Raw genomic sequence first — 27932 nt, 5'->3', positions numbered from 1 at the left:
GATGACCTTGAGGAGGCTCTGATTTAGCCTTTTGTAAAATGCAAAGAGTTGAGGTCTTCTCCACGCAAGAGCTCGCTGATGTCAATGAGGTATTGAGGATGGGGCCATCTCCTATTTCTGTGGCCAGTACTGAGTTTTGTTATCCTTCCTTTAGGTAAGGAGTGCCAATGGACCGATGCCTGCCTGTCTCATCCCTGTGCAAATGGAAGTACCTGTACCACTGTGGCCAACCAGTTCTCCTGCAAATGCCTCACAGGCTTCACAGGGCAGAAGTGTGAGACTGATGTCAATTAGTGTGACATTCCAGGACACTGCCAGCATGGTGGCACCTGCCTCAACCTGCCTGGTTCCTACCAGTGCCAGTGCCCTCAGGGCTTCACAGGCCAGTACTGTGACAGCCTGTATGTGCCCTGTGCACCCTCGCCTTGTGTCAATGGAGGCACCTGTCGGCAGACTGGTGACTTCACTTTTGAGTGCAGCTGCCTTCCAGGTAAGGAGCTCCCTAGTGTCCCAGGATTAGGGGACAAACCCCTAGCACAGGAGGTAGTGGGTGTGGCTCAATTGCTTTTTTTAGGAAGCGCAAGGAAAAAGGGAAGTGAGAATTTTGTGTGGGGTGGGTTGCTAGTGAGGGAGGAGTTTTATGGGCCCACTGTGGTCCATAAACTGAGCAGGGGATAATTTAGCATGTCAGGGTTTATGATGATGAGTGGCTAGAAAATTGTTTATTGTCCCTTTTGTAGAAACAGTGAGAAATAAGAGGAACAGAGCTCTGGGAAAGAGACAGGCAAGTCTGGAATGGAAAAGAACACGATGAGAATTAGACACTGGAAAATATGTATGTGTGGTTAATAAAGTGCTTTAAACTGAATTGACATTAACAGTAGGTGATCAACTTTCCTATGTGCTTGTGCTTTTGCTTTTGATGGAGTAATTCATTGTTTTCTTATCCACCTAAATGCACCCAGCTGCCCTTGATTTTCTCTGGGCTACTGGCCTTCACAACCCTCTCCCATGTACCCTCTCTGACTTTGGGGTAACCCTCCCCTAACTTAAAGCTAGAGAATTCTGAAACTGAGGAGGGGATCCTCTGTTAATCAGTGAGCACTTTTTGATGAGCTGATAGATGATATATGAGAGACTATGCGTGGCACAATACTTTGTTACACTCTTCACTGATACAAGTGTTCTAGAGTGCACACACAACCCAAAGATAGAAACAAAAAGAGGAGCAGTGTCGGGGAGCTTGGGGCCTGGTGTTCCATGGAGAGGGAGAAAGGAACAAGCCTGGCCAATTCATTCAACTCCTTATAAAAATGATGAGGAGGCTGAAAACCAAGACTTTTGATTGGGAACAGAATACAAGCAGCTGGAGCAGATGAATTACTAAGCAACAAAGATCCTGTTTTTATACAAATATCCTTAGTACAAAAACAAAAGAAGGAAAACTGTAGGGGGGAGTAATGTGCTAAGTAAGCAGAATTGCCTGAAAAAGAAGTTGTTCTAGTTACTCTTTCAGAGTGGGAATCTTAGATTCTGGTATTGTGGATATGGTTCACATATAATGGGATTGTGTGTTTTATTTTGGAGGGATTAAAGGTCATAGGTTGGTCCTCAGTATAAAATCAACTGGTAATTTATTCATTTCATTTGGTAAAAATGTATTGACTGCCTGCTATGTTCTAGGCACCATGCTATGTATTTGGAATACAGCTATACAAAGCATTGTCACATAATTGAAATGAAAACTTTATATTATTTAAGTCACAAGAACAAGCTATTTAATTATATTACTTTTAGTTTCTGTTTTAATAAAGAATAGATAATGCTGTCATTCTAGATACTAAATAAGTGTTTTCTTAACATAATATTACTATCCACTTTATCTTGTAGAAGAAATAACTAAAATACATCTGTCTTCACTCCTGTATTTGTTTGCATTTTAAGGGTTAAAGACAGAAATAGAAATGTAAACAACTTTATTTTGAAAATATTTCAACATTGCAAATATCTCTGGGTCTGATATTCTAGTAATCTAATTGGCTAGTAATTGATGTTAGTGTGATTTATTGTTGAAGGCTAAATGTGTTTTTCAGTTTCAAGAAAATTGCTTTTAATAGTTGCCTAGAACAAGAGGTTGATTTGGCAGCAAGATGTTGACGGGAAGTTAGAGAAGTCAATAAAGGAAGTTTTTAGCTGAGAGAGAGTGATTATTCACTCCCATAGCCTCTGCATTGTTATCCATTAGCTACGATAAGAACCTTAGGGAATTCTGAGAGTGTGTCCAGGAAAGGATCTGTCAAACTAGAATCGTATCTCCTCCTTGAGAAAGGAAATAACCAAGGATTCCGCAGCTGAGAGGTTGCCAGGGCTAGTGAAATAGAGTAAGGAAATCTTGGCTGTCTCTTATTCTCTGGTTGTAGTTTAACGCAAGACACTTATTTACTCACTGATGGTGTGTGTGTGTGTGGGAGGGGAGATTAGCATGAGGGGTGGGAATGGGGAGATTTGATGAAGAGAAAACTAACATTTTTTTGGTGACTCAGGAACTGTGCCAGGTACTTCCATGCTTATTAGCTCAATTACACAAAAATCTTGGGACCAGGTATTATTTTTCAAGTCTTCCCACATGTAGTAACTGAAGTTTGGAGATGTTAAGTGATTCACCCAAAGTTGTACAGCTAATATGTGGTTAGGCTGGGTCCTGAAGCCGAGGCAGTTTATTTTCAAAGCCTTTGCTTTGTGCATCTTACTGCGCCACATTGCACTGCACATCTGCTTCCTGAAAGCACTTTGTAGGTGTGATAAACTTTTCGTTAAATGCTTTAAGCTGTTTGGGTTAAAAATATATGTTCATGTTATAAGAAAACCAAGACACTCCTAATTATAATCAAATAGTACTTGTTACATATCAATATGTGTGTGTGTGTGTGTATATATATATATATGGCGTTGTGCAGATGTTTAAAAGTAGTTACATAGACTAGTTCTTGCTTTTCAGGGTCCCATAATCTAAACCAGATGACTTCAGCTTTGGATAAATATATAGAAGGAAATTTAAAGAGAATTCAAAACAATAGATGATGCAGTGACACTGTGAATAAATGTTATTTATACAGTTTGTAAGATTTCATGCTCATTGTTCGTATGTCCCAGGTGGAGTTCAGAAAATATTCACTTCATTTCCACAAAGGGAAATAGTGCCTAGAGATGGTTTTCTTTTAAAAAGTCCTTTTCATAATGCAGTGCCCTTCCTTCCATTGCCCTTCATTCCATTGCTTCCCATGCTTGTCAAGAGACTAAAATATTACTTATAGTAATAGTCACTATCTCAATGTAAATAGCACCCTTATTTGATGAGAATTATTATTTCAGTTCTAAAAATGGGGAAACAAAGTCAGCAGGAGGCAAAGTAGCTTGTTAAAGTATTCTGCAACTTTCAAATGGTTGCTTCCACTGCATTTCACGTCTTGGCACTTCTAATTGAGGGTTACTCTAACCACCCTATTTAAAATTGTAACTGTCCCCCACCCCCTTAATTACTAACCCTGGTCTACTTTTTGTTTTCTTTTTCTGTAACTCTTATCTTCTTACTATATAATTTATACTATATAATTTACTTCATTATGTCTATTGTTTATTGTCTGTCTTTTCCAAATTCTACTGCCTCTTACCCTCTCCAGAATGAAAACTAGTATCTTTGTTTTTGTTTACTGATGTAACCCAAACACCTACAAACAGTGCCCAGTATATACTAGGCCCGCAAATATATATTGGCTGACTGTATGGTTTAGTAACATGTCATAGTATTGAGATGGTAACTTTGATCTTCTCATTTTCTTCTTTGTATTGTGCGTCCTAGACTTAGTTTGGCCTCTCCTTTTGTCCTTTTATACTCTAATACTGGATAAGAATTTTGGAGTCTTTTTCAACTCTGAGTCAGTGAATGCCACATAACTTAGTGACTATATTTAAATGGTTAATTTACAATTTTTTCCCTGCAAAGGATACTGTAGTCACTGTGAGTATTTTAGTATTATTGTAGGACTCAAGAGGGAATTAAAACTACAAAAATGACTTGTCTTGTATGACACAGAAAGAAATGTTTCTTCACAGAGGGAGGAGAAAAATATCTTCAAGAGAGAACTAATAGAATCAAATCAATGAACCATGTCTCATCTTTTTGGATAAGTAACTGTTAGTAATCCAGACACTTCATGAGCTTTCGTTATGTAAAGTCTTTAGCAGAAGCTAAAGGAGGGGCACCAACCACAGTAATTTTAATTTAAGAACAAAATGGAGCATGAAAATAAATTATTAAATCATTTACTCCCACTATTTTTGGGTTAGGGCCAATAATGGGGAGAGAAAGAGGTAGACTAGTTTTGTGTTTGTGGCTATTTTAGTAGAGTAGCACAAGTAATCAGAAAACAGTAGGCTGTTTTGAATTTACTGGCTGTCCCTTATGAGTTCACAGTTAGATTGGACTGTCCTCAATGTACTTTCTTTTTTTTCTTTCTTTCCCACATCTCTTTATTTCTCTGATTTTGTTTAAACTTCATAAAGAGCTCTCTGATGTTTCCTTTCCAAACAATGAAGGTTTATCCTTTGTAAACTACCTCTGTACTCCACAGGCTGATGATAATGTGATATCCCTATATCATTAAAGTAAAGCCTAAGCACATTCTGTGGCTTTTGTGTCTACTCTGTTGTTGCTGAGCTTATGAACTATTAGAAATAATTCCCTCTTGCATTTTCACACATGGGGAATGTGATGTTCTCTTGGGTATTATGCTAATCATATTTTGGCAAGTTTCTCTGGAGCAGATGCAGAAATGATCATACCACTTTCCAGGGTGTATTATTTTAGCTCCTTTGACTTGGGCCCTAAGTCTGTTTTACCTGATGTTCCTGAAAGATGTTCCTGATGTCCCTCACTGTTCTTTCATGCTGGATGTTCTTGCCTATGCTGCCTCCTCAGCTATCACCCTCTCTTCCCCCTTTTTAATGTAGAACTCATTCTTAATGATTTGTCAAAGGCACCCTATTTCACTGAAATGCCTTCTATATTCCCTACCCTCCAAGTGGATTGTAGACCTTCTAAGGTCTTTTGACATCTGCATATCTCTAGCACAGCACTTATCACGGTGATTATTTATCTGTTCATCTTTCCAAGTAGACACTCTCATTTTAACTCCCTACCCTAGTCACCAGCATCCCCAGCATAGTGCCTGTCATAAAATGGTGCCACAATGAAAATTTGAAAAATGAATGAATTGAACGTGATAAACATAGATGAGAATCCTATATTCTACAATGTTTTAAATGTACTGAAATTATTCTTTTTGAATCCTCCTATTTATTTCTGTGACTTCTTTGGTGACAAAGTTAGAAAAAAGTGGAGGTCAGTAGGGAGATATGAAGGGACGCCGGTGGAAGCAGTGAGCCTGGGCAGGTGATGGAGTGGGAGATACGTGGCACAGGGGTCAGTGAGTTAATCTGGGCTCATTCAGAGAATGGAAGGTGTGTGCCAAGAAAACTGGTTGGATAGGGATAGGTCAGGGATTCCCTCTTGCATTCTCACACTTGGGGGCATGTGTCATTTTCTTTTCTTTTCTTTTCTTTTTTTTTTTTTTTTTTTGAGACGGAGCATCGCTCTTTCTCCCAGGCTGGAGTGCAATGGCGCTATCTCGGCTCACTGCAACCTCCACCTCCCGGGTTCAAGCTATTCTCATGTGTCAGCCTTCCAAGTAGCTGGGACTACAGGTGCCTGCCACCATGCTCAGCTAATTTTTGTATTTTTAGTAGAGATGGGGTTTCACCATGTTGGTCAGGTTGGCCTCGAATTCCTGATCTCAGGTGATCCACCTGCCTCGGCTTCTCAAAGTGCTGGGATTCCAGGCATGAGCCACCATGCCTGGCCGCATGTGTCATTTTCTTGGGTGTTATACTGATCGTATATTTGCAGGTTTGCTTTTGTGACAGACTTCTTCTGGGGGAAAAAAAGTATCCTTCTATCTTTTTACTTTTGTCCAGTTCCAGGTATCCCTGTTTTTTTCTTCACTCTTCCTTCCTTGTTCATGGGAGTTTTTCTTGAGGACTTCAAGCCCAGCTTCGGAGAATCCTGGTTGTGTCATCTCATCTCCTTTCTGCTCTCTTCTCTACCTAGCCTTTCCACCCTCACACCTCCCGGGGTCTGAAAATGGAAAGATAAGGGTGTTTCCCTGAAAGTTGCTCTTCTGTGTGGGGATGACAGGTTCTAAAGACTCTTTTCAGGTCCCTGCCCTCATTGCCATGATTAATCAGTTAAGTGGCCCGAGGTTTTGTAACAGCACAGTCTTAAAATGCTTCTCCCAAGTTTAATTTCTCTCCATTTGACCTTTTAAGGATGTGAATTGGCTTTAAGCAGTAGACTCCCTTTAGTACGGCACTGTGAGCCTCTCAGTGAATCTGCTACATCCATTCCACCCACGGGTCTGGAAACTTGTCTGTTTACCTTTCTCTAAAAACCTAAGATATATTTTTAAGAAGTGCCTTGTAACTTTTCATATAGCCTTTCCCCTACTTTGGGTAGACTGTTTCTTACAGGAATTTGGTAGATCTTTCCAAAGAGAATTCTGTATCTCTATTTTTAAAGCATAAATCCTGTCAACTTTGGAGGAGAACTGATTTGGCTTGAGTTTTCTCAGACATGGGAACTTTTGACCTAAGTTTGTATTTTACATTGTTGAAAGGGAACTCCGGGATCCCAGAAAACAGATGGACTGCAATTGGGTAAAGTTTCTGTTTCAGTACTTATTCCTACTTACTAGCCGTTTAATCTTGGTCAAGTCAGCCATGTGGCTCTCAACTTCCTCATCTGTAACATAAAAGGATTAGAGTAGACAATCTCTAACAAATGCTATAATACCACTGACAAATAATAATATTAGCTAATATGTGTAAGGCACTGTGTTTAGTGCTTTTTCCCTTAATACAATAGCTTTGAGATATAATTTATATACCATACAATTTACTTCTTAAAAAAGTACACAATTCAGTAATTTTAGTAGATAGGAGTAACCATCACCACAGTCAATTCTAGAATATTTTTATACATCAGAAGAAACCCTTTACCCATTATCAATTACTCTCCATTCCTCCTAACTCCCTCCCAGCCCTAGGCAACTACTAGTCTACTTTCTGTCTTTATTTGCCTCTTCTGGACATTTCATACAAATGGAAACATGCAGCATGTAGTAATTTATGACAGCTTCTTTCACTTAGCATGAGGTTTTCAAAGTTCATTGATGTGGTAGCATTTATCAGTACTCTGTGCCTTTTTATAGCTGAATAATATTTTCTCATATAGATTTACCACACTTTATCATTTTATTTATCCATCATCAGTTGATTGACATTTGAGTTGCTTCTACTTTTTGAGTATTATCAATAATTCTGTTATGAACATTCTTGTATAATTTTTTGGTAGACATTTATCTTCATATTTCTTGGATATATACCTAGGAGCAGAATTGCTGCGTCAGATGGTAATGCTGTTTAACCTTTTCAGGAGCTATCAGACTGTTCTGAAGTGGGTACATTATTTTACATTCCAACCAGCAGTGTATGAGAATTCCAGTTTCTCCACATCCTCATCAACAGTTGTTATTGTCTGTCTTTTTTATTATATTCATCTGTAATGTGAAGTGTTTATCTCATTGTGGTTTTGATTTACATTTCCCTGATGGTTGATGATTTTCAACATCTTTTCATATGCTGATTAGTCATTATGTATCTTCTTTGGAGAATGTCTGTTCAGATCCTTTACCTACTTTATAATTGGTTTATCTTTTTAATATTGAACTGTAATAGTTTTTAAAAAATATATCCTAAATACAAGTCTCTTATCAGATAATATGATTTGCAGATATTTTCTGTCATTCTATGTACTGTCTTTTCACATTCTTGATGATATACTTTTCAGCCCAAATGTTTTTAACTTGATGGAATACAATTTATTTTTTCTTTTGTTGCTTGTGCTTTCAGTCATATTTGTGAAAACTTTGCTTATCCCACATTACAAAGATTTACTATTTCTAAGTGATTTATAATTTTACCACCTACCTTTAGGTCTCTGATCCATTTTGAGTTAATTTTTATGTGCGAGGAGGGAGTCTAACTTGATTCTTTTACATGTGGATATTTAGTTGTCCCAGGACCATTTGTTGAATTAAGTGCCCAGAACAAGTACATCTATATATAGAGAAAGTAGATTAGTGGTTGTCAGAGACTGCAAGAAGGGGGGAATTGGAGAGTGACTGCCCATAGGTACAGGCATGCTTTTTGGCATTATGAAAATATTCTGGAATTAGGTAGTGGTGATGGTTGCAGAACTTTTGGAATATGGTAAAAGACACTGAAATATATGCTTAAAAATGGTGATTTTTGTGATATATGAATTATACTGTAGAAATAATAATAACAGTAATAAAGCAAGGTGTCTTTCCATATCTCCATGCCTTGTATTTTCATTAAAAAAAAAAAAGCATTTCAGGGCCAGGCTCAGTGGTTTACTCCTGTAATCCCAGCACTTTTGGAGGCCTAGGTGGGAGGATCGCTTGAGGCCAGAAGTTCAAAACCAGCCTGAGCAACATAGCAAGACCTTGTCTCCATGAAAAATAAAAAATTAGCCAGAAATGGTGATGTGTGCCTAGAGTTCCAACTACTTGGAAAGCTGAGGCAGGAGGATCGCTTGAGCCTAGGAGTTCAAGGTTGCAGTGATCTATAATCACCACTGCACTCCAGCCTGGGTGACAGAACAAGACCCTGTCTCAAAAAAAAAAAAAAAAAAAAGGCATCTCACTTTAATAGTAAGAGGCCAGCATATGATGCTGGCAGCATGTTGTGAGGAAATGTATTAGATGAAAGAAGTTAAATTCCAGTTCTCCTTTTTTCAGAAATGAGGTATAGGGGAGAGAAACACGTACTTGGAAAGAATTGACCCAGCTGAATTGGAAAATGTGGGAAGGGGATGGGGAAGAGGCTGCTCCACCTGAGATCTGGCTCCAGGACTTACAGCAAGGGGAACTTGGGCAAGTTACAGACTCTCTATGCCTCAGTTTCTTTATCAGCAAAACAGAATCATCCCATAAACTATAAGGTCGATGGTATCAGCGGGTCCGCAAACTGACTGCACATCTGAGTCATGTTAACAAACACATTCCAGGCCCCACCTGAGCCCTCTGAATCAGAATCCCTGTAAGGAGGACAATGAACTTGAATTTGCACTGACTTTCCCAGCTGTTTCTTACTCTGATCAACTTGGGGGTAGGACCCATTGAGCTGCATCACATCATTCCAAAGCCAAAACACAACAGCAGGACAAGAATATTTTCAAGGCAGTCTCTAAAGCAGAGGAGAAACTGTTGAGGGAACCTAGAAGTAAAGGAGATCTGGCTTGCTGGGCTCCATTAGAACTTTGAGTACAACAGAGACATGAGCCCTTCGGGACACATGCCTGAGGTAGTGACAGTCCAACTTTGGAAGAGTGGAAGCCCTAGTTTCAAATTCAAGCATGCTTTGAGTAGAAATTAAGTTTACCTCTTTTTGCACAGCAACATGGCCAATCTTTCCTAAGCTGCTCAGCTTACAAGAAAAGGAATCATACTGCTAAGAATTCAAACTTCAGCAGTCATAGGTAAGTAAGGAAGTCTTATAAACCTATTCTAGCCACCTAACCAGAAACTCGAAATTTAGCAGGTTCTTTCAGTTTCAGGACAGTTGTGTTCACTAGATCAGAGGCATTGAGACATGAAGAACAGACCCTTAAAAAGGGAAAGTGTTCCCTTCAGTTTGAGGACATCACTGGAACATTAGGGAAGTGGGAACACAGCTGCTCACTCTACAGTGTGGGTTGCCTTTGTGTCTGGAATGTGTCTGACGTCCTGATCCCTGTGCACATTTCAGGGAGCCTTGGGAGGACCCCGAATCACTGATGGAATTGGGCAGTGCATGGAGATGGCTCAGCAGGACGAGGGTAAATGCAGGGGCAAGTCTAGGTCATACTGAGAGACAATGAGTGGCGCTGATGAGGACAAAGATAAAATCAAAAGTTTGTGCTTCATCTTCAAAAACCCAAGCTGATAACAAACTTGGCCTGATGAGAAATAATAAGTATTTTTCTATTTACATGAGAATTTAATCTCAAAACAGAAATCAGAAAAATATGAAGTCCAGGGCATAAAACCTAAAACTATTGCTCATATTTATTGTTTCTAAATAGAGCAAAGTGTAAAATCTTCTCCATAAGACATACATTGTGGTTATAAAAAGGCAAAAGTCTTAGTGAGAATCATTGGTATTCCATAGAAGAGTGAATTAAACACAGCCAAGGGAAGACCCACGTCTCATACTTCTCTTGTATATTCCAAAGTTCCAGGGAAATTCCAGGTGATAGAGGTTATTTCCCATACTGTTAAAGCAAGGTTTCAGACACTTCTGAATTTTGGTCCCAGTACTCTAGAAGGGCACACCTCTGTCCTGGAAAATAATACAGGAATGAATACTCTTCCCGTGACCCATTCTGGTCATTCTTCCAGCATCACAAAAACCAAAAACTGGAAATATGCCCAAATACGTGATTAGCTGTCCCTCATCTTCAGGTTTCTTATCTGTTACTTATAGATAATAGCATTACCTTAAGGATTATGATGAAGATACAATGTCCAAATATAAACAGTTTTGAGCAAAATGCCTTGTACGAATTGGTCAATGAATAATTAATATGTGAATATTTACTGGATTGTATGGATCCTATGAATAATTACTGAATAATTATTGTGATTGCTTTTATTGGCAGTGCTGAAAACTCATCCCTTTGTGACCTCAAGTAACCCATGACACTTTGTGAAGCTGCAGTTTTTTCATTTAGAAACTTGACAGATTTTCATTCTGACACAGAATGTCAGGTCTCCCAGACCCTAGAAAATACCTTGACTTAAAGCCTTTGATACATCTCAAAGCAGTATCCTTACAGTGTCACTGGAAGATGGTGCGGGCTGCAGAGAGGGATGCTTTCAAATGGGATTAACCAGTCCTCCTTCCTTCACTTCCACATGAATGCTGGGCAGCCCAGGGTCAACCCACTGCACCCTCAACTCAGGCAAGTCCAGCAGCCAATCTTAGGAGACCTGGGCTACAGAACAGTCTCTCAAGTTCCAGGCTCACAAAACCTAGGTGGGGATGAAAGCTGAGAAAGCGAAGAGGTGGTTCAGGGGATCACTCTTTCCTACTTGTTCCTCTCACCTCAAACTCACCTTCTACTGCACAGCAACACTGAGGATCGCCAACCAACCGTGACCATAACCTTGATCTTGCCATGTTCTGTTAGTGGAATGCAACCCAAAATCAATGGTGTTAGGTCATCTCAACAAAATATATATCAAACCATATTCCATAAGAACTGCTCGTGGCCCTGTTCTTTTCAGTATATGGGAAAACAAAACGGAAACAACAAAATAGCATGAGGTTTACAAAACTTCCCAAGATAGATGGTCACACATGTTTTCAGGAGACCTCTATATAAATGACTTGGATCACTTGATACCTTGAAAAGAGGTCTTGTGGCACTAGAATGACATCTATAAGTGACAAGTATAAAATGTAGTGCTCAGTGACATTAAACAAATCAACCCACATAGAGGAAGAGCTTTGGACGTAGGGATGTCAAACTGGTCTAGAATGTAATGAAAACCCAAGAAGGTGCCCCAGTAAGAAAGAAGAAATCAGTCTAACAATGGGATGCAGCAGCAAGAATACTGAGACAGGAAAGAAAACATTTTAAAAAAATGAATTATTCATTCACTTTCTAGTGGATACAGAAAAAACTGCAGAAGACCTGGAGGATATCAGGGCAGGCTAAAAGTTCGATATCTTACACCTGTGGAAAAGCCTTAAGCTCTGTTTTAACTGAGAGCAGGTGGGGTGACTTCATGACTACCATTAAGAAAATATAACCTGTTGGGAAACTGTTTCTGCCCTGATGATGTTGTACAGACAAGAGATAAACAGTGAGGAATATGCTTAGATGTTTTGGGAAAGACACGGGTCTATGGCATTGTCACAAGGGTACACGAATACTGAGAGTGAATGCTGAAGGAATGATCCCCATTGGTGGTGACCCTGAGGTGAGACTAGGGTGCCTATGTTTCAGCAAAGCCTGGGCAATTCGAATGCAGGGCTCCTAAGATTCCGTGACACCCCCACCTTCTAATTCTGTTATGGCAACTGCAGACGGTTACCTGGCACGCTGGCCACATTCTACCTCACTCTTATCAGAGACTGAGCTACTGGCAGTGCTTTCAGCTCTGTGTTCAGGCACCTCGAACCTTGTTTTTGCGGTGAAGGATCCTAAAGTGCTGTGGGGAGTGATCACATTTTTCACAACAGTAAGTTAAGAATTTCAGTAACTGACATCCCTCAGTCCTGATTAAATCTATTTGATTTCACCAGTTTTTAACCCATCATGTGTTTGCCTTTCTTCTCCCCAGTCCCTGGCCCCACCTCTTCTGCCACAAACGTCAGCATGGTGGTATCAGCTGGCCCTTTGTCCAGCGAGTAGGCAGAGATGAACATTCTAGAAATCAATGAGAAATTGCGCCCCCAGCTGGCAGAGAAGAAACAGCAGTTCAGAAGCCTCCAAGAGAAATGTTTTGTAATTCAACTGGCCGGCTTCCTGGCCAACGGACAGAAGAAATACAGTAAGATCTATAGGCTCACCATCATGAAAGTGATGAATGATGTCCTGTCTTCTCTCTGAGACACTAAATGCTCTCTCCATCCAAAATAATTTCATCCTTCCTGTACTTCTAGGAAGACAGAAATGGGTATTTTAACATTTTGTTAAAGTTGGAAGACAGAGGTACCAAAGTATTTAGCAACTTTCCATGTTTGCAATCAGGTGGGGGTGGGACTAGAGTTAAACTGCCATTTATTGATTTCTGACACAGGCACAGAATGACCTGTTTTCTCCAAGAGGCTCAATCGTGTTTTCAAGAATCCTCTCTGTACCATATAAGATCCTGCAGACAAATAACATCTAGTCTGTTGTTCTAAATGTCTGAGACTAGTGAACTTTTATTCAGTTCAAGTTTCTGTTGAGGCCCAACAGGCAAAGCTCTGTTCTAGTGACTCTGAGGGAAACTTGGTGATAGTAGCCAGTACCTGCTCTGAGGGGCTTCAAGAGGAGTCTACTCCTAATAGAACCTGTGCTGTCTATAAGTGACAGCATCAAGAGCAGGGAGTAGGGGCCGTGCATGGTGGCTCACTCCTGTAATCCCAGCACTTTGGGAGGCTGAGGCGGGCAGATCATGAGGTCAGGAGTTTGAGACCAGCCTGGGCAACATGGAGAAACCCCATCTCCACTAAAAATACAAAAAGTAGATGGGCGTGGTGGCAGGTGACTGTAATCACCCCTGCTCAGGAGGCTGAGGCAGGAGAATCCTTTGAACCCAGGAGGCTGAGGTTGCAGTGAGCCAAGATTTTGCCATTGCACTCCAGCCTGGGCGACAGGGCAAGACTGGTAAAAATAATAATGATAATAATAATAATGATAAATAAAAATAAGAATAAAAAGCAGAGAGTAGCTTGGTGAGAGTGAAGTCCTGCTTCCTGGGACACAGAGTCTTGTTGCTAAAGAGGAAGAAAGATCGCACCCGAGAATGTGTGGAGACAGCAGTGCAGTGTACAGAGCAGGGACCGTGGGCCTGTCTCCTGGGCTCCATCCAAGTTGCTTGTCTTGTCTGTCCCTCAGTTACCTCACCTGTTCAGAGGGTACTACAATAATACGTACCTCTGTAAATTGCTGCAGTGAATTACATGAGCTATTTCTTGTCAATCTCCTAGAACATTTATTGGCACAGAGTAAACACTATCTATTAGTTCTTCATTCTGCTGTTTCTAAATTAACACGAATTTTATTAGCATTTGGGCATATTTCCTTCATGGCCTTATGGTGTTATGTGTCACACTTTATGCTTCAGATATGATTCTTAAAATCATAACTGAAGATATGATTTAAAAATCAAAGATTTAAAAAATCTTTTGCATACTTGTCCTTGAAATTCCCAGTAAAAGGGAAACCATCAGTCCCATAGTCCTAGGGGCCTTCCCGATTGTACAAGAAATCACTACTTCATGCCCCAGTGCAGTGTTTTAGAGGAGAGGCTGCAAGGCTTGGGAAAGTGGCCCCGCATTCAGAGTCAGACCTCAGGGACTGTGAATTCTGACTCCACTTCATTGTGGTTGAATCATCTTGTCAACTTCCTTGATGTGCCCTTGAGGTTCTCTTTCTTCATCTCTAAATTTTGGAGGATCAGATGCCAGAAAGTCAGGAGACTGAAGAGTAAAGATGTGGAAATCCCTGTCTAGACCCTGGTACTGGGGAGAGTTTTGTCCTTGGGATGGACCTGGCTCCTGTCCTGTAGGCAATGACCACAGCAGCATGTCCAGCCTTCCACTGAGGCAGGCCTGTCTGTCTTTTCTCAGAATATGAAGAGTGCGAAGACCTCATAAAATCTATGCTGAGGAATGAGCGACGACAGTTCAAGGAGGAGAAGCTTGCGGAGCAGCTCAAGCAAGCTGAGGAGCTCAGGTGAGGGGACCCCATGGGGGCAGGCAGGGGGGCAGGTGTGTAAATCTCTGAAGTACAACAGCTCTGTGGGGAGAAGTAAGAACGAAGCTGGGCCAGGGGAAGGGCAGGAATTGCCATGGCAGGCTCGCAACACACAAGTATGTATCAAGCAGAGAAGAAGTATAATAAAAATGTATGGGTTGCAGTTGTTTCTCAGAGCCTTGTTTTCTCTTTTTCAAACAAGTAATTGTTGATGTGAAATTTACATAACACAAAATTAACCAAAGGAGTGTGAACCACACAGCAGCATTCGGTATACTCAAAATGGTGTGCCGTCACCACCCCACTTACCCTTAGTGAGAATCACCTCCTGACTGACTGCGGCTTCTCATTCTTTCACTCAATCAATGTTGCCTTCTCGACCCTGTCATTCTTTTCTTCTTTCGTCTTTTCAATTCGCCCCATCTGCATCTGGCCTCATTTCTGTACATGGCTTTGTATCTAGTGGCCGCAAGATGCACTATGTGTATTTTCACATGGAAATGTCCATGGCCAGAGTGAGGAACTGAAAGGATGTCTTTTTGAAACGGAATTAGGAAGACACCTACTTTTGTTTACAGAAGGGAAAGATGAATGGAACATCATCGAGGATCTTGCAGGAGCCCTCTCTGATACAGAGGGAGCCTGTAAACCATTTTCTATTCTTTCTCTTGGCCACAGACATTCCTTTCAACATGTGCTGACCTTCTGCTTGAAGGTCTCCTTGAGGACATTGTCTCAGAAGTCTCTGTTGCAATATTTGAACGGATCACTCAACCCTTTCTACTCTTAAATTTTCTCTACCGTCTCACCTTAGGCAATATAAAGTCCTGGTTCACTCTCAGGAACGAGAGCTGACCCAGTTAAAGGAGAAGTTACGGGAAGGGAGAGATGCCTCCCGCTCATTGCATGAGCATCTCCAGGCCCTCCTCACTCCGGATGAGCCGGACAAGTCCCAGGGGCAGGACCTCCAAGAACAGCTGGCTGAGGGGTGTAGACTGGCACAGCAACTTGTCCAAAAGGTCAGCCCAGGTAAGGTGGCCATAGGCCCTGATGACCCAAAACCCCAGGCTTATGAGAGACTCCAGACCTCCATACTTTCACAATGACAGTTGTATCAGTGGGGTTTTTTTCTGCTACACCTATGTGGCCATGACATGACCAGGACTTCTTGGGTAAGAATGGAGATGGGAAACCCATGGGTTTGGAGGTCACAGTATTGCAAGTGTCCCTCCTCCCTTGATGGAAGGTGGTCTTTGGAGTAAGAGGCAGCATCTGTCTAGTTTTAAAGGACAGGAAGGAGGCTGCGATGGGAGCAGGCTTGTTAGAGTGAAAAGAGCTCTGGACTAAGAATGAAGGTTCCCAGGCTGTCTTTTCGGCAATGTTCTTAGTAACTGTCAGAGAGTGAATGACTTGTCCTTCCTGAGTTTCTCTCTCTCCGTGGCAGAAAAATTGTCTCTTGCAAGGGTCTGAAGCATTCAAATGTGGGAACACTTACAACTGCTTTCCAAAATGAGATGAAGCCCCTCGCCGTGTGATGTTGGAGAAGGCACTTGATGTGGGGGCGTTTTGTGGTAGGAAGTGCTTCAGACTGGATCACTCCCCATGGATAGAATGTCCCTGAATAACACAGCAGAAGCCACTTGGAGGCTTGAAATCTTCTGATGCATAGAGGACTGTGGGACAAGTTTGTCTGCTTCTAAGAGAAAGAATGAGGTTTGAAATGCGAACTGTGACAGGAAACCAAGCCCGTGCCTGGGAATCAGATCTGGCAGGATTGGGGAGACAGCTGCCAACGTCCAGAGAGAGGCTGCACAAGCCTCCAGTGATATGGGAAGCAAAAGGTCTTTTCAATATTTGGCCACATCTTGATGGTGGCCCTCCAGATCAGAAATGCATTGCCTGATGGATCAGGAAACTATGCCAGGGCATTCTGTTAAAGATAAAACATGAGAGTTTTCAGTGGAATGGTGACCCATGCCTAGATGTTCATGTCTCTGTTGCACATTGGGCTGACTGTGCTTGCAGACTGTGAAGTGGGAAATATCTGAACGAACATTTCTGTATTTACAGAAAATGACAACGATGACGATGAAGATGTTCAAGTTGAGGTGGCTGAGAAAGTGCAGAAATCGTCTGCCCCCAGGTAACACTGAATACTCAGGAGCAAGTAATGGATGGTAACATATGAGGAATATCTAGGAGGCACACCCTCTCTGGCATCTATGATGGGCCAAAAACCCGCATTCGCTTGGCCACAGTATGTGAAATATAACCCAGCTTAGACACAGGGTGCGGCAGCTGTCATGTTTCTCTATGTGTGCCGAGTGTCATGTCTGCACCGTACAGGGATAGCTGAGTCTTCATCCTCCTCAGCTCATATCTGTCCAGTGCAATGAACAGCAGCTGCTCTCTTCCTCTCTGGTTCCCATGGCAGCCATGCTCTGTTGCAGAGAGAACAGGATTGCATGTTCCCTCTTAATGGGAACCTCCATTTTGCTTTCTGGGACCACTCTCTTAATGCCGCCTGTCAAAACCAGCTAGGACTCCCTGGGGTCCAATCCCTCTGTGTTTAATCTTCTGTCATCTCTGTCCCACCTGGCTCATCAGGGAGATGCAGAAGGCTGAAGAAAAGGAAGTCCCTGAGGACTCACTGGAGGAATGTGCCATCACTTGTTCAAATAGCCATGGCCCTTATGACTCTAACCAGCCACATAGGAAAACCAAAATCACATTTGAGGAAGACAAAGTCGACTCAACTCTCATTGGCTCATCCTCTCATGTTGAATGGGAGGATGCTGTACACATTATTCCAGGTAGCCTCTGTTTTCCTTGTGTCTCATACCTCTCTCTAGGCTGAGGAAGATAAACTCTGAAGACAGGCTCTATAAACACAAATTCATTTGAATAAAAAACTATGATGGGTTTCTAAACAGATACCAGGGAGTTTTTTTGTCCTTCTCAGCTAATGTCATGCCTTTGTCTGCCAGTCCCCAGTATCAAGTTACTCAACCCCAGGCAAGTGTGACAATCTCATAGTCACCTGAGTGCAGGAGGTGCACCGGCAGTATCTGTCAGGCCTCCTAGCTTCGATTCAGTATCTCTTGTCATCTGTGATTAAGTCATCTGTCCCTGAACAATGTCCATGGAGTTTCTATGCCTGTTTAAGGAAGCTGGTAGCCTTGCCTTTGTATTTGGAAATATTGTTCCCCAGGCTTCACTGCTCTCAGCTTTCATCTGGATCTCCTTTAAGTCAGCTTGCCTAGCTGCACAGTCACCTGAAATCAGGATGGAAACTTTTCTTCTTTACTTTGCTGATATATTTCCATAAAGCAAGGCTGGACCCTGGTTTTCCACCCTGTCAATGCAATGGCTGATCCAATGTTTCTTTGTAGCATCGTGGATTTTTTTTTTTTTTTTTTTTTTTTTTTTTTTTTTTTTTTTTTTTTTTTTGCGATGGAGTCTTGCTCTGTCACCCAGGCTGGAGTGCAGTGGCACCATCTTGGCTTGGTGCAACCTCTGCCTCCCAGATTCAAGTGATTCTCCTGCCTCAGCCTCCTGAGTTGCTGGGACCACAGGTGCACAACATCACATCTGGCTAATTTTTGTATTTTTAGTAGAGACAGGGTTTCCCCATATTGGCCAGGGTAGTCCTGAACTCATGACCTCAAATGATTCACCTGTCTTGGCCTCCCAAATCACAGATTCTTTTTAAAGCAAGAGTTGTTCAAATTTATCTATCAGTCGTGTTTCATGTATAGATGCCTGTAAACATTTAATGTCCATGTTACCTGGGTGATATAAGTCCGTATTGCAGCAACACTCTTAGAAAATTGTTTGACCAATTTTTGGAGATTTTTTTGGGGAAAAAATTTTGTTTAACTTTGACTCAGGCAGGGAATATGGCATTATGGTCTACACGTAGAGGGAGATTTTGGCCTGTGGGTCTGGAAAGCAGGGTCATCTAATTCTCACCAAAGTTAATCTAGGACACCCTAGAATATTCCTGTCAGAATCCTTATTCTTGCACTGAGAATAGTTATGTCCTTGTGCTATGACTGGACAGTGATTTGTTCATATGTGAAGTATGAATTGCTTAATGTGACCTGCTTCTCTGAATTTATTTACAGAAAATGAAAGTGATGATGAGGAAGAGGAAGAAAAAGGGCCAGTGTCTCCCAGGTAATGTTGTGGAATTGTTGGCTGTTAATTCAGTAGTGACATCTGGAGATTGTAGATTTAGGGAAAATGAGGAAGTGATGAATAGAACTATTTCTTCCATTCACCCAGCTACAAATTGTGCTGATTTACAATGTTGTATGTTATTTGTGGCACTTGTATTGGTTTTAATTTCATAGTCCTCTCAAGATAGGAACTTGCCATCAGATGAGCCAGGTGAACTAGCCAAACAGGGTTTTCTTGTTGATCTTTTGAAAAAACCAGCCCTGGATTCATTGATTTTTTGAAGGGTTTTTTGTGTCTCTATCTCCTTTAGTTCTGCTCTGATCTTAGTTACTTCTTGTCTTCTGCTAGCTTTTGAATTTGTTTGCTTTGCTTCTCTAGTTATTTTAATTGTGATGTTAGGGTGTCAATTTTAGATCTTTTCTGCTTTCTCTTGTGGGCATTTAGTGCTATAATTTTCCCTCTACACATTGCTTTAAATGTGTCCCAGAGATTCTGGTATGTTGTGTCTTTGTTCTCATTGGTTTCAAGGAACATCTTTATTTCTGCCTTCATTTTGTTATTTTCCCAGTAGTCAGTCAGGAGCAGGTTGTTCAGTTTCCATGTAGTTGTGCGGTTTTGAGTGAGTTTCTTAATCCTGAGTTCTAATGTGATTGCACTGTGGTCTGACAGTTTGTTGTGATTTCCATTCTTTTACATTTGCTGACGAGTGCTTTACCTCCAACTATGTGGTCAATTTTGGAATAAGTGTGATGTGGTGCTGAGAAGAATGTATATTCTGTTGATTTGGGGTGGAGAGTTCTGTAGATGTCTTTTAGGTCTGCTTGGTGGAGAGCTGAGTTCAAGTCCTGGATATCCTTGTTAAGCTTCTGTCTCATTGATCTGTCTAATATTGACAGTGGGGTGTTAAAGTCTCCCATGATGATTGTGTGGAGTCTAAATCTCTTTGTAGGTCTCTCAGGACTTGCTTTATGAATCTGGGTGCTCCTGTATAGGGTGCATATATATTTAGGATAGTTAACTCTTCTTGTTGAATTGATCCCTTTACCATTATGTAGTGGCCTTCTTTGTCTCTTTTGATCTTTGTTGGTTTAAAGTCTGTTTTATCAGAGACTAGGATTGCAACCCCTGCCTTTTTTTGTTTTCCATTTGCTTGGTAGATCTTCCTCCATCCCTTTATTTTGAGCCTATGTGTGTCTCTGCATGTGAGATGGGTTTCCTGAGTACAGCACACTGATGGGTCTTGACTCTTTATCCAATTTGCCATTCTGTGTTTTTTTAACTGGGGCATTTAGCCCATTTACATTTAAGGTTAATATGGTTATGTGTGAATTTGATCCTGTCGTTATGATGTTAGCTGGTTATTTCGCCCGTTAGTTGATGCAGTTTCTTCCTAGCGTCAATGGTCTTTACAGTTTGGCATGTGTTTGCAGTGGCCGGTTGTTCCTTTCCATGTTTAGTGCTTCCTTTAGGAGCTCTTGTAAGGCAGGCCTGGTGGTGACAAAATCTCTCAGCATTTGCTTCTCTGTAAAGGATTTATTTCTCCTTCACTTATGAAGCTTTGTTTGGCTGGATATGAAATTCTGGGTTGAAAATTCTTTTCTTTAAGAATGTTGAAGATGCTGGAGAGGATGTGGAGAAATAGGAAAACTTTTACACTGTTTTTGGGACTGTAAACTAGTTCAACGATTGTGGAAGGCAGTGTGGCAATTCCTCAGGGATCTAGAACTAGAAATACCATTTGACCCAGCCATCCCATTACTGGGTGTATACCCAAAGGATTATAAATCATGCTGCTGTAAAGACACATGCACACATATGTTTAATGCGGCACTATTCACAATAGCAAAGACTTGGAACCAAGCCAAATATCCAGCAATGATAGACTGGATTAAGAAAATGTGGCACATATACACCATGGAATACTATGCAGCTATAAAAAATGATGAGTTCATGTCCTTTGTAGGGGCATGGATGAAGCTGGAAACCATCATTCTCAGCAAACTATTGCAAGGACAAAAAACCAAATACCGCATGTGCTTACTCACAGGTGGGAATTGAACAATGAGAACACATGGACACAGAAAGGGGAATATCACACACTGGGGCCTGTTGTAGGGTGGGGGGAGGGAGGGAGGGGTAGCATTAGGAGAATATACCTAATGTTAAATGATGAGTTAATGGGTGAAGCACACCAATGTGGACATGTATACATATGTAACTAACCTGCACGTTGTGCATATGTACCCTAAGACTTAAAATATTAAAAAATATATATATATATATAGATACACACAAAAAATGATAAAGGAAAACTATACATATGGAAAAAAAAATAATATTGAATATTGCTCCCACTCTCTTCTGGCTTGTAGGGTTTGTGCCAGGAGATCTGCTGCTAGTCTGATGGGCTTCCCTTTGTGGGTAATCCGATCTTTCTCTCTGGCTGCCCTTAGCATTTTTTCCTTCATTTCAACCTTGGTGAATCTGACAATTACGTGTTTTGGGGTTGCTCTTCTCGAGGAGTATCTTTATGGTGTTCTCTGTGTTTCCTGAATTTGAATGTTGGCCTTCCTTGCTAGGTTGGGGAAGTCCTTCTGGATAATATCCTGAAGAATGTTTCCCAGCTTGGTTCCATTCTCCCCGTCACTTTCAGTACACCAATCAAACGTAGATTTGGTCTTTCCACATAGTCCCGTATTTATTGGAGGCTTGTTCATTTCTTTTTACTCTTTTTTCTCTAAACTTCTCTTCTCGCTTCATTTCACTAATTTGATCTTGAATCACTGATACCGTTTCTTGCACTTGATCGAATTGGCTACTGAAGCTTGTGCATGCATCATGTAGTTCTCATGCCATGGTTTTCAGCTCCATCAGGTCATTTAAGGTGTTCTCTACACTGTTCATTCTGGTTAGCCATTCGTCTTATCTTTTTTCAAGGTTTTTAGCTTCCTTGAGATGAGTTCGCACATCCTCCTTTAGCTCAGAGAAGTTTGTTATTACCGACTTTCTGAAGCCTACTTCTGTCAGCTCATCAAAGTCATTCTCCATCCTGCTTTGTTCCATTGCTGGCGAGGAGCTGCGATCCTTTGGAGGAGAAGGGATGTCAGGTTTTTGGAATTTTCAGCTTTTGTGCTCTGGTTTCTCCCCACCTTTGTGGTTTTATCTACCCTTGGTCTTTGATGATGGCGACCTACAGATGGGGTTTTGGGGTGGATGTCTTTTTTGTTGATGTTGATGCTATTCCTTTCTGTGTGTTAGTTTTCCTTCTAACAGTCAGGTCCCTCAGCTTCAGGTCTGTTGGAGTTTGCTGGAAGTCCACTCCAGACCCTCAAACAGGGATTTCTTGGTGTTGCCTATTCTCTCCCATGTGTTTAAATCCAGGGAGAGGTGTATATATGCTTTCTTCCTATTTGTTGGTAGTATGTTGGCTAGTATTTTTGCAAGAAAAGAAATTGAAAAAGTAAATATATTATATCAAAATATTGGGAAAATGGGGCCCTTAATACACAAGATCTGTGTCTGCACTGCGTCAAGAACTCTCTTCACTTGAATGCTGCATGTAAAATTCAACCCAATTTATGCAAAGTATTTGAAGCCCTGTGTCAGTTCTCTGTGCTGCAAGTCATGATGGTAGTTTACAGGGAGAGTCTGGGTGCCCTGAGTTGGCTCATCCGTGGCAAATGTACTGAGCACATGCTGCCCATTTTTGCTCTGTCCCCAGAGCAGTCACCCTCCACCTTGCATTTAGAAGGATAGTTTTATTTCTCTTGAAGGAAAAATGCCTTTGGTTTCTGTGACCACTCCATTCTGTCTCCCATCAGATCATCTGGGAGGTTTTGTTGTCTAATGTCTGTTGGTTAAATCTTCTATCATCCCTGTCCTGCCTGGCTCATCAGGAATCTGCAGGAGTCTGAAGAGGAGGAAGTCCCCCAGGAGTCCTGGGATGAAGGTTATTCGACTCTCTCAATTCCTCCCGAAATGTTGGCCTCGTACCAGTCTTACAGCAGCACATTTCACTCATTAGAGGAACAGCAAGTCTGCATGGCTGTTGACATAGGCAGTGAGTACTCCATTGTGAAGGTGATAAAGCTCCAGTTCATGGCCCAGGTAGACCCCATAATCTTTGGGCCTTGTGCCCCTTGTTAGGCTGAGATTTGCCATCACTGTGGGCCGAACCTATATATCAATGTAGATTTCAATCACTCTGGAGTCGAGTCTGAAGCACAGGCATGGGGTGGGTCAGTGAGCTTTGCTCTCTTCCTAGTCTCAGGCCATGCCCGTGCCAACCTGGACTGACTGTCACGACATTGAACTCAAGGCAGGTGTGGCAAACTCACACCAAACTATGCAGCACATGCCCAGGAGTTGTCTGTCAGATCAGCTCATCTGAATTAAATGTCTCTTGCCAGCTACAAAATTCCTTATGAGTTTTGTTCCCAAAGCATGTCTGCGTGGTTCTTTCCCTGCCCAAGGCCAGTGTCACCCTTGTCTACCTCTCAGTGAAAGATGTGACCCAGGTTTCACTGAATTTATTCCCATTTTCTGTGTCTTCTAAGTTCGCTTGTTTTAGCTCATCTGTCCATCATGTTCCTGGTATGTTTTCTAGATAAATGGCTGACTTTTCACCCACAAAAGCCATAATAGCTGATGCTTCTGTGTAGAACCAAGTTTCATTTTGACTCAAGAGCTGGTACATTGCACCCCTTCATCAAATCTCTGTGTCCACAATCTCATAAACTATCAAATTCTGGGTATTTAATGAGAGAAAGCTTAATATTGAAGTATCTCTCCTATGAGGTGTTAGAGCTATTTGCCTACAATTTATTGGGGAAAAAATTGCTCATTTGTGTACATAAACCTAGGACAGAGCACATTGGGAAGATAACATTCCAAAACAGGGGAACTTTGCCCAAGGCTCATGAAAGAACCCAAGCCAGTTTTCTCAAGACTTGACCTCAGGCCTACTGGAATATTTCTCTCAAAGTCTCCTGTTCTCACACTGACAAGACTGATGTCCCTGTGTTAGGATTGGACAGAGGAATGTTTCTGTGTGCAAGGAAGAACTGCTTAATGTAAGAGGGCCCATCTGAATTTATTTGCAGGATATCGGTGGGATCAAGTGAAAAAGGAGGACCAAGAGGCAACAGGTCCCAGGTGAGTCTGAGAAATTGTGGACAGTTAATTTGATGTTGACACCTGGAGATGCCAAGTCCAGGGAAAACAGTACATGCTGAAAATAATGATTTTGTCTTGTCAGACAAGTCTGAATTATGCCTACTACATTGCTTTTTGGTTCTCATTAGAGTAAATGTTTAGGTTTCCATTTCTTCCTCCCCTTATCATTTACTAACCTACTGTAGGTGGACCAGACTTCAAAAACTGTATTCTCATGGCGACTGCATGGAAACTTGAGCACATTTTATGGAAAATTATTGAGCGCAGTCTTTTCATGATCACTGTATGCTGTGTGTCCTGAGGGCACTAACTCAGAGTGTCCTGTTACTCCCTCATCAGTGTGTCACCTGGACAATTCACTGAGCTCGTTCTCTCTCTCTGTGTGTGTGTGTGTGTGTCTGTGTGTGTGTCTATCTGTCTTTCTCTTTCATTCTTTTCCATTTGGCCCTGTTCTGTCCCAACATGAAGGCAATAATGTGTTACCTCATTAATGGATCTATCCTTTTACTTTTTTAACCACTTCCTTATGCTACCCATGAAACCTAGTTGGGGCTCTGTTGTGTCTGATTTCCCCTGGCTTATTCTTTACTTTTTCCTCCTTTTCCAGGCTCAGCAGGGAGCTGCTGGAGGTAGTAGAGCCTGAAGTCTTGCAGGACTCACTGGATAGATGTTATTCAACTCCTTCCAGTTGTCTTGAACAGCCTGACTCCTGCCAGGCCTATGGAAGTTCGTTTTATGCATTGGAGGAAAAGCATGTTGGCTTTTCTCTTGACGTGGGAGGTGAGTACCTTTCTATGAAGGTGCTAAGGATCCACTGAGTCTTCCATATAAAGATCATATTCCTGCTCCAAGTGGCCATTACTGAGCTGAGAGATGTCATTGCTGCAGTGAGGACCTATAGGCACATGTAGGTTGAATGAAACTCTAGTTCTACCTGGAAGCCCAGACATGGGATGGGTCAGTGAACATGGCTCTCTTCCTAGTCTCAGGCCATGCCTGTGGCACTCTGATTCTACTCTCATGACATTGGACCTGGGCAGATGTGACAAATTCAGAGAACTATGATTTTGACTCAAGGGTTTGTAGATTTCCTTTTTCACTCTAATTTCAGTGTCTAAAGTCCTCACAACCATGAACAATCTGAGTATTTGATGAGACAGGGCTAAATATTGCAGTTTTTCTCCTAGAAATCATTTGAGGGTATTTGCTTTAAATTGATTGGAAAAATATGGCATAACTGTTTGCACAAACTTGGGACAAATGATATTGGGATAATGATCTACTAGAATAGGGACATTTTACCCACAGTTTCTGGGAGAAAAACCGAGGAATTTCTATCATGACCAGCCTTCAGGCCTCCTGAAATATATCTCTCACAGTGTCCTATTCTTATGCTGAGGAGCCTGAGGTCCCTGTGTGAGGATTAGACAGTGGATTGTTATATGTGTAGGGGAATCAGCTTAATGTGTCTGTCCATGTCTGAATGTATTGCAGAAATTGAAAAGAAGGGGAAGGGGAAGAAAAGAAGGGGAAGAAGATCCAAACCCACCATGCCCCAGGTAACTTTCAGCAATTGTGGATGCTTAATTCTGTGTTAACACCTGGAGGCAACAGATTCAGGGAAACCAGAGTGTGTTTGATGTCACGTTTTCAACGAAGGCTGAATTACTCCTACTGTCATTGCTGTTGGTTTTCATTGCAGTAGATGTTGAGGTTTCCATTTCTTCCTCCCCTTATCATTTCCTAACGTACCATAGGTTGACCATACTTCAAAAGCTGTACTCTCATGGCCACTGCATCGAATTTTGAGCATATTTTATGGAAAACTATTGAGCTCACTCTTTTCATGATCACAGTTTGCTGTGTGTCATGAGGGCACTAACTCAGAGTGTCCTTTTACTCCCTTACCAGTATGTCACCTGGCCAATTCACTAGCTCACTTTCTCTCTGTCTCTGTCTCTGTCTCTCTCTCTCTGTCTTTCTCTTTCATTGTTTTCTACCTGGCCCTGTTCTATCCCAACATAAAGGCAATAAATTTTTTTTTTAACCTCATTAATGGATCTATCCTTTTTCTTTTCTAACCACTTCCTTATGTTACTTCTGAAATCTAGTGGGGCTCTGTGGTGTCTGATTTTCCCTGGCTGCTTCTTTAGTTTTGTCTCCTTTTCCAGGCTCAACGGCGTGCTGATGGAAGTGGAAGAGCCTGAAGTCTTACAGGACTCACTGGATAGATGTTATTCGACTCCGTCAATGTACTTTGAACTACCTGACTCATTCCAGCACTACCGAAGTGTGTTTTACCCATTTGAGGAACAGCACATCAGCTTCGCCCTTTACGTGGACAATAGGTTTTTTACTTTGACAGTGACAAGTCTCCACCTGGTGTTCCAGATGGAAGTCATATTCCCACAATAAGCAGCCCTTACTAAGCCGAGAGATGTCATTCCTGCAGGCAGGACCTATAGGCACGTGAAGATTTGAATGAAAGTACAGTTCCATTTGGAAGCCCAGACGTAGGATGGGTCAGTGGGCATGGCTCTATTCCTATTCTCAGAGCATGCCAGTGGCAACCTGTGCTCAGTCTGAAGACAATGGACCCACGTTAGGTGTGACACGTTCACATAACTCTGCAGCCCATGCCGGGAGTGATCAGTCAGACATTTTAATTTGAACCACGTATCTCTGGGTAGCTACAAAATTCCTCAGGGGTTTCATTTTGCAGGCATGTCTCTGAGCTTCTATACCTGCTCAAGGTCAGTGTCATCTTTGTGTTTAGCTCATCCAAAGGTGTTACCCTGGTTTCAATGAACCTAACCTCATTCTTTGTGTCTTCAGTGTTGGCTTGTTTTAGCTGATCCATCTGTAACACAGGAGGGATCCTTGGCTGAGGATTGTATTTCAGAACCACCAACTGCTCTTGACAATTGTTAACCCGCTAGGCTCCTTTGGTTAGAGAAGCCACAGTCCTTCAGCCTCCAATTGGTGTCAGTACTTAGGAAGACCACAGCTAGATGGACAAACAGCATTGGGAGGCCTTAGCCCTGCTCCTCTCAATTCCATCCTGTAGAGAACAGGAGTCAGGAGCCGCTGGCAGGAGACAGCATGTCACCCAGGACTCTGCCGGTGCAGAATATGAACAATGCCATGTTCTTGCAGAAAACGCTTAGCCTGAGTTTCATAGGAGGTAATCACCAGACAACTGCAGAATGTAGAACACTGAGCAGGACAACTGACCTGTCTCCTTCACATAGTCCATGTCACCACAAATCACACAACAAAAAGGAGAAGAGATATTTTGGGTTCAAAACAAGTAAAAAGATAATGTAGCTGCATTTCTTTAGTTATTTTGAACCCCAAATATTTCCTCCTCTTTTTGTTGTTGTCATGGATGGTGGTGACATGGACTTGTTTATAGAGGACAGGTCAGCTGTCTGGCTCAATGATCTACATTCTGAAGTTGTCTGAAAATGTCTTCATGATTAAATTCAGCCTAAACGTTTTGCTGGGAACACTGCAGAGACAATGCTGTGAGTTTCCAACCTCAGCCCATCTGTGGGCAGAGAAGGTCTAGTTTGTCCATCACCGTTATGATATCAGGACTGGTTACTTGGTTAAGGAGGGGTCTAGGAGATCTGTCCCTTTTAGAGACACCTTACTTATAATGAAGTACTTGGGAAAGCGGTTTTCAAGAGTATAAATATCCTGTATTCTAATGATCATCCTCTAAACATTTTATCATTTATTAATCCTCCCTGTGTCTATTATTATATTCATATCTCTACACTGCAAATTTTGGGTCTCAATTTTTACTGTGCCTTTGTTTTTACTAGTGTCTGCTGTTGCAAAAAGAAGAAAACATTCTCTGAGTTTTAATTTTTGTCCAAAGCTAATTTTAATCTATACAATTAAAACCTTTTGCCTATCA

At 41.6% G+C, this 27932-nt stretch overlaps 1 protein-coding gene and 1 pseudogene across 1 annotated transcript; both read left to right on the top strand.

Moving 5' to 3' along the window:
- Positions 1 to 9636, top strand: part of LOC112204996 (notch homolog 2 N-terminal-like protein A) — a 42113-nt pseudogene extending 32477 nt beyond the window's left edge.
- A 299-nt stretch (positions 9637 to 9935) lies between these two features.
- On the top strand, positions 9936 to 27932 carry LOC112208395 (neuroblastoma breakpoint family member 15). Its single transcript, XM_063815144.1, is given in 13 exon segments — positions 9936 to 10015; positions 12528 to 12737; positions 14524 to 14629; positions 15465 to 15679; positions 16721 to 16793; positions 17258 to 17463; positions 18778 to 18829; positions 22654 to 22892; positions 23935 to 23986; positions 24615 to 24787; positions 25502 to 25547; positions 25549 to 25566; positions 26179 to 27932. Coding segments are annotated over 13 exon segments (1659 nt in total). The 5' UTR covers positions 9936 to 9990; the 3' UTR covers positions 26423 to 27932.

This window comes from Pan troglodytes, chromosome 1, assembly GCF_028858775.2.
Source record: "Pan troglodytes isolate AG18354 chromosome 1, NHGRI_mPanTro3-v2.0_pri, whole genome shotgun sequence".
NCBI classification, from domain to species: Eukaryota; Metazoa; Chordata; class Mammalia; order Primates; family Hominidae; genus Pan; species Pan troglodytes.
Note: the sequence above shows the minus strand (reverse complement) of the source record. Positions and strands in the feature narration are given on the sequence as shown.